This window comes from Liolophura sinensis, chromosome 11, assembly GCF_032854445.1.
Source record: "Liolophura sinensis isolate JHLJ2023 chromosome 11, CUHK_Ljap_v2, whole genome shotgun sequence".
In the NCBI taxonomy this organism is placed as follows: Eukaryota; Metazoa; Mollusca; class Polyplacophora; order Chitonida; family Chitonidae; genus Liolophura; species Liolophura sinensis.
This window is the reverse complement of record NC_088305.1, coordinates 10,679,739-10,693,180: the sequence shown is the minus strand read 5'-3', so window position 1 is coordinate 10,693,180 and position 13,442 is coordinate 10,679,739. Positions and strand designations below refer to the sequence as shown.

Below are 13,442 nucleotides of genomic sequence, written 5' to 3'. Positions count from 1 at the left end.
TAGCACCACCAGGTTACCTCCCAGGGGAGCAATACCACAACTGTAACTCCCCAGCTTACCTCTAACTGCACCTCCCTGTCATACATTATCACCACCAGGTTACCTCCCAGGGGAGCAATACCACAACTGTAACTCTCCAGCTTACCTCTAACTGCACCTCCCTGTCATACATTAGCACCACCAGGTTACCTCCCAGGGGAGCAATACCACAACTGTAACAACCCAGCTTACCTCTAACTGCACCTCCCTGTCATACATTAGCACAACCAGGTTACCCCCAGGGGAGCAATACCACAACTGTAACTCCCCAGCTTACCTCTAACTGCACCTCCCTGTCATACATTAGCACAACCAGGTTACCCCCAGGGGAGCAATACCACAACTGTAACTCTCCAGCTTACCTCTATCCGCACCTCCCTGTCATACATTAGCACCACCAGGTTGCCCCCCAGGGGAGCAATACCACAACTGTAACTCCCCAGCTTACCTCTAACTGCACCTCCCTGTCATACATTAGCACAACCAGGTTACCCCCAGGGGAGCAATGCCACAACTGTAACTCTCCAGCTTACCTCTAACTGCACCTCCCTGTCATACATTAGCACCACCAGGTTGCCCCCCAGGGGAGCAATGCCACAACTGTAACTCCCCAGCTTACCTCTAACTACACCTCCCTGTCATACATTAGCACAACCAGGTTGCCCCCAGGGGAGCAATACCACAACTGTAACTCTCCAGCTTACCTTTAACTGCACCTCCCTGTCATACATTAGCACAACCAGGTTGCCCCCCAGGGGAGCAATGCCACAACTGTAACTCTCCAGCTTACCTCTAACTGCACCTCCCTGTCATACATTAGCACCACCAGGTTGCCCCCCAGGGGAGCAATGCCACAACTGTAACAACCCAGCTTACCTCTAACTGCACCTCCCTGTCATACATTAGCACCACCAGGTTACCTCCCAGGGGAGCAATACCACAACTGTAACTCCCCAGCATAACTAACTGCACCTCCCTGTCATACATTATCACAACCAGGTTACCTCCCAGGGGAGCAATACCACAACTGTAACTCCCCAGCTTAACTCTAACTGCACCTCCCTGTCATACATTAGCACCACCAGGTCACCTCCCAGGGGAGCAATACCACAACTGTAACTCCCCAGCTTACCTCTAACTGCACCTCCCTGTCATACATTAGCACCACCAGGTTACCTCCCAGGGGAGCAATACCACAACTGTAACTCTCCAGCTTACCTCTAACTGCACCTCCCTGTCATACATTAGCACCACCAGGTTACCCCCAGGGGAGCATTACCACAACTGTAACTCCCCAGCATAACTCTAACTGCACCTCCCTGTCATACATTAGCACCACCAGGTTACCCCCAGGGGAGCAATACCACAACTGTAACTCCCCAGCATAACTCTAACTGCACCTCCCTGTCATACATTAGCACCACCAGGTTACCTCCCAGGGGAGCAATACCACAACTGTAACTCCCCAGCTTACCTCTAACTGCACCTCCCTGTCATACATTAGCACCACCAGGTCACCTCCCAGGGGAGCAATACCACAACTGTAACTCCCCAGCTTACCTCTAACTGCACCTCCCTGTCATACATTAGCACCACCAGGTTACCCCCAGGGGAGCAATACCACAACTGTAACTCTCCAGCTTACCTCTAACTGCACCTCCCTGTCATACATTAGCACCACCAGGTTACCCCCAGGGGAGCAATACCACAACTGTAACAACCCAGCTTACCTCTAACTGCACCTCCCTGTCATACATTAGCACAACCAGGTTGCCCCCCAGGGGAGCAATGCCACAACTGTAACAACCCAGCTTACCTCTAACTGCACCTCCCTGTCATACATTAGCACCACCAGGTTACCTCCCAGGGGAGCAATACCACAACTGTAACTCCCCAGCTTACCTCTAACTGCACCTCCCTGTCATACATTATCACCACCAGGTTACCTCCCAGGGGAGCAATACCACAACTGTAACTCTCCAGCTTACCTCTAACTGCACCTCCCTGTCATACATTAGCACCACCAGGTTACCTCCCAGGGGAGCAATACCACAACTGTAACAACCCAGCTTACCTCTAACTGCACCTCCCTGTCATACATTAGCACAACCAGGTTACCCCCAGGGGAGCAATACCACAACTGTAACTCCCCAGCTTACCTCTAACTGCACCTCCCTGTCATACATTAGCACAACCAGGTTACCCCCAGGGGAGCAATACCACAACTGTAACTCTCCAGCTTACCTCTATCCGCACCTCCCTGTCATACATTAGCACCACCAGGTTGCCCCCCAGGGGAGCAATACCACAACTGTAACTCCCCAGCTTACCTCTAACTGCACCTCCCTGTCATACATTAGCACAACCAGGTTACCCCCAGGGGAGCAATGCCACAACTGTAACTCTCCAGCTTACCTCTAACTGCACCTCCCTGTCATACATTAGCACCACCAGGTTGCCCCCCAGGGGAGCAATGCCACAACTGTAACTCCCCAGCTTACCTCTAACTACACCTCCCTGTCATACATTAGCACAACCAGGTTGCCCCCAGGGGAGCAATACCACAACTGTAACTCTCCAGCTTACCTCTAACTGCACCTCCCTGTCATACATTAGCACAACCAGGTTGCCCCCCAGGGGAGCAATGCCACAACTGTAACTCTCCAGCTTACCTCTAACTGCACCTCCCTGTCATACATTAGCACCACCAGGTTGCCCCCCAGGGGAGCAATGCCACAACTGTAACAACCCAGCTTACCTCTAACTGCACCTCCCTGTCATACATTAGCACCACCAGGTTACCTCCCAGGGGAGCAATACCACAACTGTAACTCCCCAGCTTACCTCTAACTGCACCTCCCTGTCATACATTATCACAACCAGGTTACCTCCCAGGGGAGCAATACCACAACTGTAACTCCCCAGCTTACCTCTAACTGCACCTCCCTGTCATACATTAGCACCACCAGGTCACCTCCCAGGGGAGCAATACCACAACTGTAACTCCCCAGCTTACCTCTAACTGCACCTCCCTGTCATACATTAGCACCACCAGGTTACCTCCCAGGGGAGCAATACCACAACTGTAACTCTCCAGCTTACCTCTAACTGCACCTCCCTGTCATACATTAGCACCACCAGGTTACCCCCAGGGGAGCAATACCACAACTGTAACAACCCAGCTTACCTCTAACTGCACCTCCCTGTCATACATTAGCACAACCAGGTTGCCCCCCAGGGGAGCAATGCCACAACTGTAACAACCCAGCTTACCTCTAACTGCACCTCCCTGTCATACATTAGCACCACCAGGTTACCTCCCAGGGGAGCAATTCCACAACTGTAACTCCCCAGCTTACCTCTAACTGCACCTCCCTGTCATACATTATCACCACCAGGTTACCTCCCAGGGGAGCAATACCACAACTGTAACTCCCCAGCTTACCTCTAACTGCACCTCCCTGTCATACATTAGCACCACCAGGTTACCTCCCAGGGGAGCAATACCACAACTGTAACAACCCAGCTTACCTCTAACTGCACCTCCCTGTCATACATTAGCACAACCAGGTTACCCCCAGGGGAGCAATACCACAACTGTAACTCCCCAGCTTACCTCTAACTGCACCTCCCTGTCATACATTAGCACAACCAGGTTACCCCCAGGGGAGCAATACCACAACTGTAACTCTCCAGCTTACCTCTATCCGCACCTCCCTGTCATACATTAGCACCACCAGGTTGCCCCCCAGGGGAGCAATACCACAACTGTAACTCCCCAGCTTACCTCTAACTGCACCTCCCTGTCATACATTAGCACAACCAGGTTACCCCCAGGGGAGCAATGCCACAACTGTAACTCTCCAGCTTACCTCTAACTGCACCTCCCTGTCATACATTAGCACCACCAGGTTGCCCCCCAGGGGAGCAATGCCACAACTGTAACTCCCCAGCTTACCTCTAACTACACCTCCCTGTCATACATTAGCACAACCAGGTTGCCCCCAGGGGAGCAATACCACAACTGTAACTCTCCAGCTTACCTCTAACTGCACCTCCCTGTCATACATTAGCACAACCAGGTTGCCCCCCAGGGGAGCAATGCCACAACTGTAACTCTCCAGCTTACCTCTAACTGCACCTCCCTGTCATACATTAGCACCACCAGGTTACCCCCCAGGGGAGCAATACCACAACTGTAACTCTCCAGCTTACCTCTAACTGCACCTCCCTGTCATACATTAGCACCACCAGGTTGCCCCCCAGGGGAGCAATACCACAACTGTAACTCTCCAGCTTACCTCTAACTGCACCTCCCTGTCATACATTAGCACAACCAGGTTGCCCCCCAGGGGAGCAATACCACAACTGTAACTCTCCAGTTTACCTCTAACTGCACCTCCCTGTCATACATTAGCACCACCAGGTTACCCCCAGGGGAGCAATACCACAACTGTAACTCTCCAGCTTACCTCTAACTGCACCTCCCTGTCATACATTAGCACAACCAGGTTGCCCCCCAGGGGAGCAATACCACAACTGTAACTCCCCAGCTTACCTCTAACTGCACCTCCCTGTCATACATTAGCACCACCAGGTTACCCCCAAGGGAGCAATACCACAACTGTAACTCCCCAGCATAACTAACTGCACCTCCCTGTCATACATTAGCACCACCAGGTTACCTCCCAGGGGAGCAATACCACAACTGTAACAACCCAGCTTACCTCTAACTGCACCTCCCTGTCATACATTAGCACCACCAGGTTACCCCCCAGGGGAGCAATGCCACAGATGTAACTTTCCAACTTGAACATGGCAGCTGAAACAACAATACGAACCCTGAAGATTATTTGGCTTGATGACAAGAATCTTGCCAAAAAAGGAACTCTGTGGTGAGGAAACCACACCATCTCACCAGGTACCTGACAAACCCCTAACTTCAGGCTGCAGTCGAGCCAGTGGGAGATGGATTCGAATGGGCAACATGTAGTGATCAACAAAGAGGCTGACTAGATTGTTTGGCTAGTGGGTGTCAACTTTGAACTCAAGCAAAAAAGCATTTGTAGCTTCACATAAAATGCATCCTGATTTGATCAGCTCCTGTGTGTATATATTTATCAATTGATTGGTGTTTTACGCTGTATTCAAGAATATTTCACACCCATGATGGGGGAGACACACAAACATTTGCAGGTTGTTGGAAGACCTTCCCATGTACGGCCACAGAGGAAGCCAGCATGAGCTGGACTCACAGCGGCCACACTGGTGAGAGGTTTCTGGGTCATTGCGCCTTGCTGGAGTGCTTACCTTGGCCAGAAGATGGATTTAAATGTGTGACCTAACTCATTGTGGGATTGAATTGCGAAAACAACAAATCTCACCTTTTTCAAGCTATTTCATTTTGCAGGATCACACTACAACCTGTGGTGTATGAATCGCCAAAGCGGTTATATAAAGCAAGTGAGTTTGCCCCGTAACCACGGTAACTCAAGACAGTCTAGTTAGTTCCAGAATACTCTCCACTGTCACCCTTACGAACAAAAAATATTTCCCACAACTTCCCAGTATAGCAAAATATATATTTTTAGTTCAAAAACATTATTTATTAAAAACCTGTACACAAGGGAGCATAATAAAAAGAAATGAACTTCTCTAAAGTCGTATCTGAGATGGTTTTAATGAGCGGATAATCAGCAGTAATGACTCACTTATCTCGACGTATCTGCTCGGCAAATCTCTAATATCATCCTGAGCCCGCTCCTTGACAACGCACACCTGGTAACGAGACACAGCGGCCATATTACATTGTAATAACGACAACTACACATGGAAGACTGCACACTAGCCATGCTCAATAACTGTATTGTGTCTGGCTAAATCTGTCAATAGATAATTAGACAATGATAATTTTCTTCATTCATTTGTGAATTTGTACCAAAATTTATCTTAAAAATTGGTCTAATTATTTGTAACTGATGTAGTTCCCTCACTTAGTGGATATGCACATCACTCTTAGACCTACTATTACCTGATCTAATTACATTCAAATGTACAGGCCTACTGAAACAACAGGGTAGTCTCCCTTTAGTCTGCGACGTTAACAACTGGTTGATACTGGTAATACTTTCACTGTTGACGGTGTGGTTAAATAAATCACAAAGCAATTTTAATTTTGGCACAGGCAATTGTATTTATTTATTTACTTGATTGGTGTTTTATGCCGTACTCAAGAACATTTCACTTATTCGACGGTGGTCAGCATTATGGTGGGAGACAGAGCCCAAGGGAAACCCACGACCATCGGCAGGTTGCTGGAAGCCAGTATGAGTTGCATTGGTGGAAGGCTCCTGAGTCATTGCGCTGTCCTTTGGCCACTGAGGCCCCCGCACAGGCAATTGTGAATAGTCGAATGTCAAATTTTGGTTCAACATTTAAATCCCTTCTCAGGAGACAAAAATGTAACAATCCTTTCACTGGCTCAAAAACTAGGCCTACAAAGAGCTCAGTAAATCCATATGTATAAAAGTAAACATCGATCAGATTTATAAATAACAAAACATATAATTCAAACACAGCAGAGATTTGAATTAGGCTAATACAGTATTTGTCCTATAAATTTTTCCATGACCAAATTAGTCTTCTTGTTTGCTTATGAGTGTTCTGTCGACCTTAGAAAGGTGTTTTGATGTTTGTCTGGAAGGCAGGATGATATTCTACTGGAAAAATGTGAGTTTCAGCAACAAAATGGGTTCAATTTTAGGTTATGTTTCAGAACCACCATTAATTCCCAGTTAGAAAGAGAGTAAACACAGCATCACAGACCTTAATTCCATTTGCCCAGCCAATCAGCAGAGTTCTGTCATCTTTCCAGGCAAGATTACAGCGGTACATGTCGGAGCGGTGGCTGTACCAAAACATTTCATTGGTCAAAATGAATCTTCCTTACTCAAGCCTGTAGGCTACACATAAATATCTCCCTTGTCATTCTTAAATTATCAAATTATTTTGGAATTTACACGAAACCTAAAGATTTTAATTTCGTCAAATTTACAGCTTTTGTGAAAAATGATCCTATCAAGGTTAAGATAGTCTCTCAAAACATTGTCTATCTCAAAATATCTAGTATCCGGCAGAAAGTCTGGTAGTCGAGCGGTTAAAAGGCTTCAAATGCAACAACATTACACTGTTCCTTTGAAACTAGCTAATAAGGGTCAGTATATGGTTTTGTGGGCTTCATTTTTAAAATAGTGACAGTATTTTTAAAACAGTGAAGAGCTCCTCAACAAAGGGAGATCACCTGTGATCCTTGGCAATATGAGTGATTCTTGTCCGTGAGCTCATGTCGTATACTTTCACCCCCTGAAATACAAGAAGGTATGTTTTCAAAAATTTTCTATGAAGTCTGCTGAGCTAACAGCTTATTGCATGATTATTGTTGCACTGAATTCATTATTTCTTATCCAGGGAACCAGCCCAAATAGCACAGTTGGTAGATGCAGGATCAATCCTGGGTCGAGTCACACCTAAGAGTTTAAAAGAGAAAGCTGTAACTTCCTCGCTTGGTGTTCAGCATGAAGGGCATAGTGCAACGACTAGTTGACCAGTATCAGTATAATGGCTTGGGCAGGGCGACTTACTTGCCTTCCATAAGGCGTCTCGGTGAAGCTGCACTAGATAAAAGAGCGGTGGAAATCCGTCCTGCAACAAGGAGGTACATTACATACACCCTAAGGATTCCTTTGTCGTCATATGACTGAAAAATTGTGGACCGCGACGTGAAACTCCAAGCACTCACTCACTCACTCACTCTTATCAACGAAACTCTGAACATTGTATTTACAGAAGCTACAGACTAAACACAGTTCAAATGGGAGAAATATGTAAATGAATCATGTTCTCACCACATCATTGGCCCAGGCTATGAAATGTGACTTCCACTTGACACTCCTGATTGGTCCTTCCCCTTGATGCAGTACATTTGTCTTGTGGCGGTTGAGGAAACCCTTCTCATTTAGTATCAACTACAACAAAAACAAGCAAAACAAATACAGCGTCGTCACATGTTTGGTATTTGTTTATTACACTTCAACTTTATAAAAACTCTTTTGTAGTTTAAGTTAATTTTGTCAAACATAAACACACACACACATGTACTGGGAAGTTTCGACCTCTCACAAATGTAAGGCTCAAACCTAACTGAACGAACATGCAAGTCCAAAATCTGCAAAACGCGTGTGTGGGGTGGTGGGGGGAGGGATTGTTAAAAAATGAAACAAAAATCAAGATTTTCCTAATCAGGACATCAACATTGTGTTCAAAGAGTGTGAATCCAAATTTCAGAGTAGCCCTATATGCATACTCACACACACACTGACAGACAGATACAAATCCAGATGCCTCCCAGGGTGCAAATTATTACTTTATGGATTCAACAAAATAAAAATTTCATTTTATTACCATGTGGAGAAGATAAAGAATGAAAAAAAATCTCTTGCACACATTTGTCTCCTTCGAAAATAAAACTAAAGCACTTCATCTTGACTTCTGTCATTAGGAAAAGAAATGGATGAATTTATAAAAAATTTCCATATTAATCTAGATCTAAATGTACATGTACCTTGTCATCTCCAGTGACGTAATGCTTTCCGCTGCCAGCTTTGAAGAACAGTGGATCCACAGCCACGGCTTTGATTGGACGGTCAAAGTTCACAGTTTGATTGTTGCTCTCCGTGTACAGACCTGTTATTACAACCTGCAAAGAAGTATCATAAATTTGCATAAATGTGGAAATGTTGAATGTTCAATAACATATTCCTTCATTACAATTTTCTAATTAAAAACAGCTAAAAAAAGAACTGTAACACAGGAATAAGTTCTGGTTTAAACATCATAAGCACAAATAAATATCACAGGCATCATAATTATGTAAATATTATTATTTATGTGAAGGCGATCGGTTCTATGGCAGGAGGAAACCAAAGTGCTGTTCCTGGGGTAAACAACTGACCTTTGGCAATTTACTTACAGCCATTCTCAGGTGTGTCATAGTCCTACAGATACCCACACCATTTTGGTAGAAACCAAGTGATATTCAAGGAACAAACATTCCTACAAGATTTATTTATTTATTTGATTGATTGATGTTTTACGCCGTACTCAAGAATATTTCACTTATACAACGGCGGCCAGCATTATGGTGGGAGGAAACCGGGAAGAGCCCAGGGCAAACCCATGGCCATCCGCAAGTTGCTGGCAAACCTAGTCCTATAAGATTAATGCTGCTGAGGACCCACAAGAGTGAGAGTGATGGAATCTACAAACTCCATGCCCAAAGTTGGGATTGAACCTGCCTTTCCTTTTTGAGTAACAAGATTTTGATCAGGGATAGAAAGTTTTCTTCGCCTGCAGACACTCACCCGACCATCATCTGAACAGCTGGCCATGAAATCCCCAGCATCATCAATACTGATTTGGTTCACTGTTGTAGTGTGCTGAAAAAAATTTCAAATAGAAGACGCCTCAGTATTTATTCATTTGTTTATAAGTTTTGATTGATGCCTAATGCTGTAACAGTAAAACTAAACACGTTCTGAAGTAGTTGTTCTCATTTTAAACCCTCCTGGATCTAAGTATTAACAGAAAACACTGAATTTCAAAGGCAGACTTGCCACGCCAAAAATATGCCACTTATTATAATTGTTCAACTTTTCCGTGCATTTGTAAGATTTTCATTCAAGCACATTCTGAAGAATTATTATGTGTAGACTGATAAAATTATACTTTAGGTGAAGCCCTCAAACTGGCCAATCCACCCGATGTAGTTTTGGCTCCAAAAATGTGCAAAAAATTTCACTGAAGATGCACTTTCGTATGAGAAAAGGCTGAGGAATCAGCGTATTTCTATTACAAACAGTTAAATCTATGACGGCAATGATGATGATAATGATGATGGTGGTAATGATTGATATAGGTGATGACAATAATGATGGTGGTTTGATGATGAAGATAATGCCTGCAATGAATGATAATGGTGATGATGACTGTGATAACAGCACTGACTTAACCTACAGCTGCTATTTCCTTGCTCCTGATGTTGTTGCCAGCATGGTCCAGGATATGAATCATCCCCCAGTGAGTGCCCAGGGCCAAGAACTTAAACACACATCACATTTACTCAGTTTATTTACCTGCTTTTTCATTTATTTATTTGACTCAGAAACATACACAATAATTACTGCTTATACCATAATTCTTAGAATTTTTGGGACAGATATTAGTTGTGCTAAAAGTAGAATATTACATTTCTTTACTAGCTTTTCAGAAAAGAAAAGATATAATAATCTTGTTCATTAGATGGTCTAATCATGCAAGAAAAAAGAAACCCAATATTCTTGCTACAATTACATATATATTGGCTAGAATGAGCAGACCAGGTGTCCCAAAAATTAAAAGAAATAAGGTATATGAACTCATTTGTTTGTTTGTTTGGGGCGTGTTTACTTAAATATTTATCTGAGTGTTCTTTTACTTTTTGCTCAAGAAATTTCCACTTGTATTACGGTAGCCAGTTTTATGGGTGTATGAAAGCAGTACCAGGACAAAACCACTGACCTTTGGTGAGTTACCGAAAAGAACCACCCACAGGTGACATATCATACTGATGGAATGAATGAATGACTAGGGCTTAACGCCATTTACATAACACTGAAGTCACATCAAGGGGTTATATTGTGAAAAGTGAGTGGTCAACATACGCATACTATTAAGAGATCAAATGCTTACAATTCGATCAAGGCCTCTTTAACTTGATCCAAGGTTACACAAAATGAACCTGCACAAAACATTTTATCAAAATCGGACAATATTTCAATGAGATTATCCTTTACCTTTCACATTTGACAACCAGTATTGTCAAAATTATTGTGAAATGCATTATGGGAACTATTCTCACTGTAAACACATGGTTAACAAAAACATAGAAACACTTGTGACATCAACGGTTCCTATCACTATGAATTTATTAAGATGCAATATTCGTTTTGAAGACATTCATTCGTTTTGAAGAAATTCACACCACGTGCAAGAAAAAAGAAAGGAAGATTTTCACTGGTATACTATAAGTATGACAAACCTTTGGATGAACAGCCATGCAGCTGGCTGCATCCTTACTCAGAATCCCAGTCAGGTCATTTCCAATTCGCTCATATTTCAACTTGGGTTCAACTTCCTGAAGCACAGCAGAATAAAAGTTGTAAGAGCCATTTATGAAACAAATGCCAGATATGAAACCAAAAATGCCAGTTTCTTGGGGCCTCAGTGACTGAGGTGGTTAGTTACCAGCAGGGTGCAGTGAACCAGAAGCCTCTCATCAATGCGGTAGTTGTAAATTACGAGGAAGTCTGCCAGCAATCTGCTGATGGTAGTGCGTTTTCCCCTAGGTCCTGCCAGGTTTCCACCCACCACAATGCTGGAAGCCTTTGTATATGTGAAATATTTTTGAGTGCGGCGTAAAACACCAATAAAATAAATAAATAAATCAAGTTATTCTTTACATAACTTGGGTGTTCAGTGGATGTAGATACATACATATCTGAAAAAGTGTGACTTGTTATAACTTATATAAAAATTCACCTCAAACAAACAACAAAATACCATTCTAGGATCAATACAGCTCTTGAAATCAGACATTTAATTTCAAAGTTATTTAGGTGTGGAGCAAATTTTGGGTAAAACATGCTATATTTTGTTCACGTCGTCTACATAGACAGACAGATAGACATTGCAATGACATTAATAAACCACAAGGGGAAAAAGATGGAAATAGATAGCATTCACCTCCTCCGATTCATCTTCACTATCTTCTTCCTCCCCTTCTTCTGTCAAATTGGAGGCTGCTTCTGATTTGCTCTCCTGAAAAAGAAAATACTATATATATATATGTATGTGTGTGTGTGTGTTTATAAAATCGAGTGTCAAAACTTGAATACCGGTAAATATGGTAATACTCTTAATTTGTTATTAGCAAGAACTAAGTGTTAGTGTGTGAGACAAGTAAGCCAATGCCAGTATTATACTGAATGTGTGATTATGGTTTAATGCAGAGCCAAATAATAGTTTCTAATTTGGGCACTCAAACCCTTTTTGGGATTAAAATATTTTCTTATATTATGAAAGCTGAAATTAATGCCTTATATATCAAATTATCATATCAAACTTACTCAAACTTTCGTACACGTAATACAATACAAATGAGTGTAAGAATCTTTTGCACCCATTTAAGATCATTTATCAAAGTGGTATCAAAATGTCGTCACTGAATTCGTAACATGGTGGATGTCGGTTCGACTTGTTCGATTCATGAGTTTAAACAGCAGGATATTGTTAAAAGATGGTTTACTGATGCTGGCTGTGGCATAACTACACTTCGGTTGACTCAGGGAATCACTGCATACCAAATATAAGGTAAAGCTTAAGCTGTTATTTTTTGGTGAAATTGTCAACATCGAAGTCTATATGATAAGCACTGGGTGCTACATTATCATATGTAGTGACCAAATAGCTGAGATATACCCACATATGTACATTTCTGAAGACGAACTAAAATTAAGACATGAAATTTATTTCTTTATTTGATTGGTACGCCATACTCAAGAATATTTCACTTTTATGACGGCGACCAGCACTACGGTGGGAAGAAACCGGACAGAGCTGGCAAGAAGCCCACAACCATCCACAAGTTGCTGAAAGACTTTCCCATGAGAGGAAGCCTGCATAAGCTGGGCATGAACTCACAGCTACCGCATTGGTGAAAGGCTCCTGGGTCAATGTGCCGCACTGGCGTGCTGACCACCTCGGCCACGCAGGCCCGACTTTGACATAAAATTTGATGTGTATGTCAAAGTCAGTGTGTTTTGTGTTGAATATATGAAAAACTGCACTATTCTTTCGTTATTTAGTGTTTTAAACAGTTAAAGTTCAACTTCAGAAATCACAGACACCGTCCCTCGAATCCAGGCTGTCATTCATCGACCTTAGCACAAATTTCGGTTAAATGACAGGATACAGGTGCCTGTGATTTGACACCACGGCCTACTTGGGGATTTACAGATGATGCAGCATTGGCAGCTGTTTTACATGTCGCTCGCATAAATGCTACGAAAGAGTGTTTTTTGCAATAAATTTGATGACAAAATTCACACGTCCCACCTCCTGCATTTCCGCCATTTTGGACAAAAGTCATGTGACCTGTAAGGCTGTATTCTTTCGCTCCTGTCATGTCTGTAGCAGACAGCAAAATATAGTTCTGTGTTATTGTCTTCAAACAGATGCTTTATTCAGATTAGTTTAAAGTGTAATTTGTATGATGTGACGCAAATTTTTGTTCTTGTGTTGCTTATGAC

The 13,442-nt window shown here is 43.2% G+C and overlaps 1 protein-coding gene across 1 annotated transcript in view; it reads right to left on the bottom strand.

The window, feature by feature from the left end:
- LOC135477861 (vacuolar protein sorting-associated protein 41 homolog) overlaps positions 1-13,266 on the bottom strand; it is a 32,214-nt gene extending 18,948 nt beyond the window's left edge. Inside the window, exons 1-11 of the mRNA XM_064758067.1 lie at positions 13,249-13,266; positions 11,878-11,952; positions 11,174-11,269; positions 10,111-10,194; positions 9,459-9,533; positions 8,660-8,794; positions 7,944-8,063; positions 7,340-7,401; positions 6,865-6,946; positions 5,751-5,817; positions 4,767-4,861 (exon numbers count right to left, since the gene is read on the bottom strand). Of these exons, the coding sequence (XP_064614137.1) occupies positions 4,767-4,861; positions 5,751-5,817; positions 6,865-6,946; positions 7,340-7,401; positions 7,944-8,063; positions 8,660-8,794; positions 9,459-9,533; positions 10,111-10,194; positions 11,174-11,269; positions 11,878-11,952; positions 13,249-13,266 (909 nt within the window). The remainder of the gene's footprint in view (positions 1-4,766; positions 4,862-5,750; positions 5,818-6,864; positions 6,947-7,339; positions 7,402-7,943; positions 8,064-8,659; positions 8,795-9,458; positions 9,534-10,110; positions 10,195-11,173; positions 11,270-11,877; positions 11,953-13,248) is intronic.
- Positions 13,267-13,442: the final 176 nt, after the last annotated feature.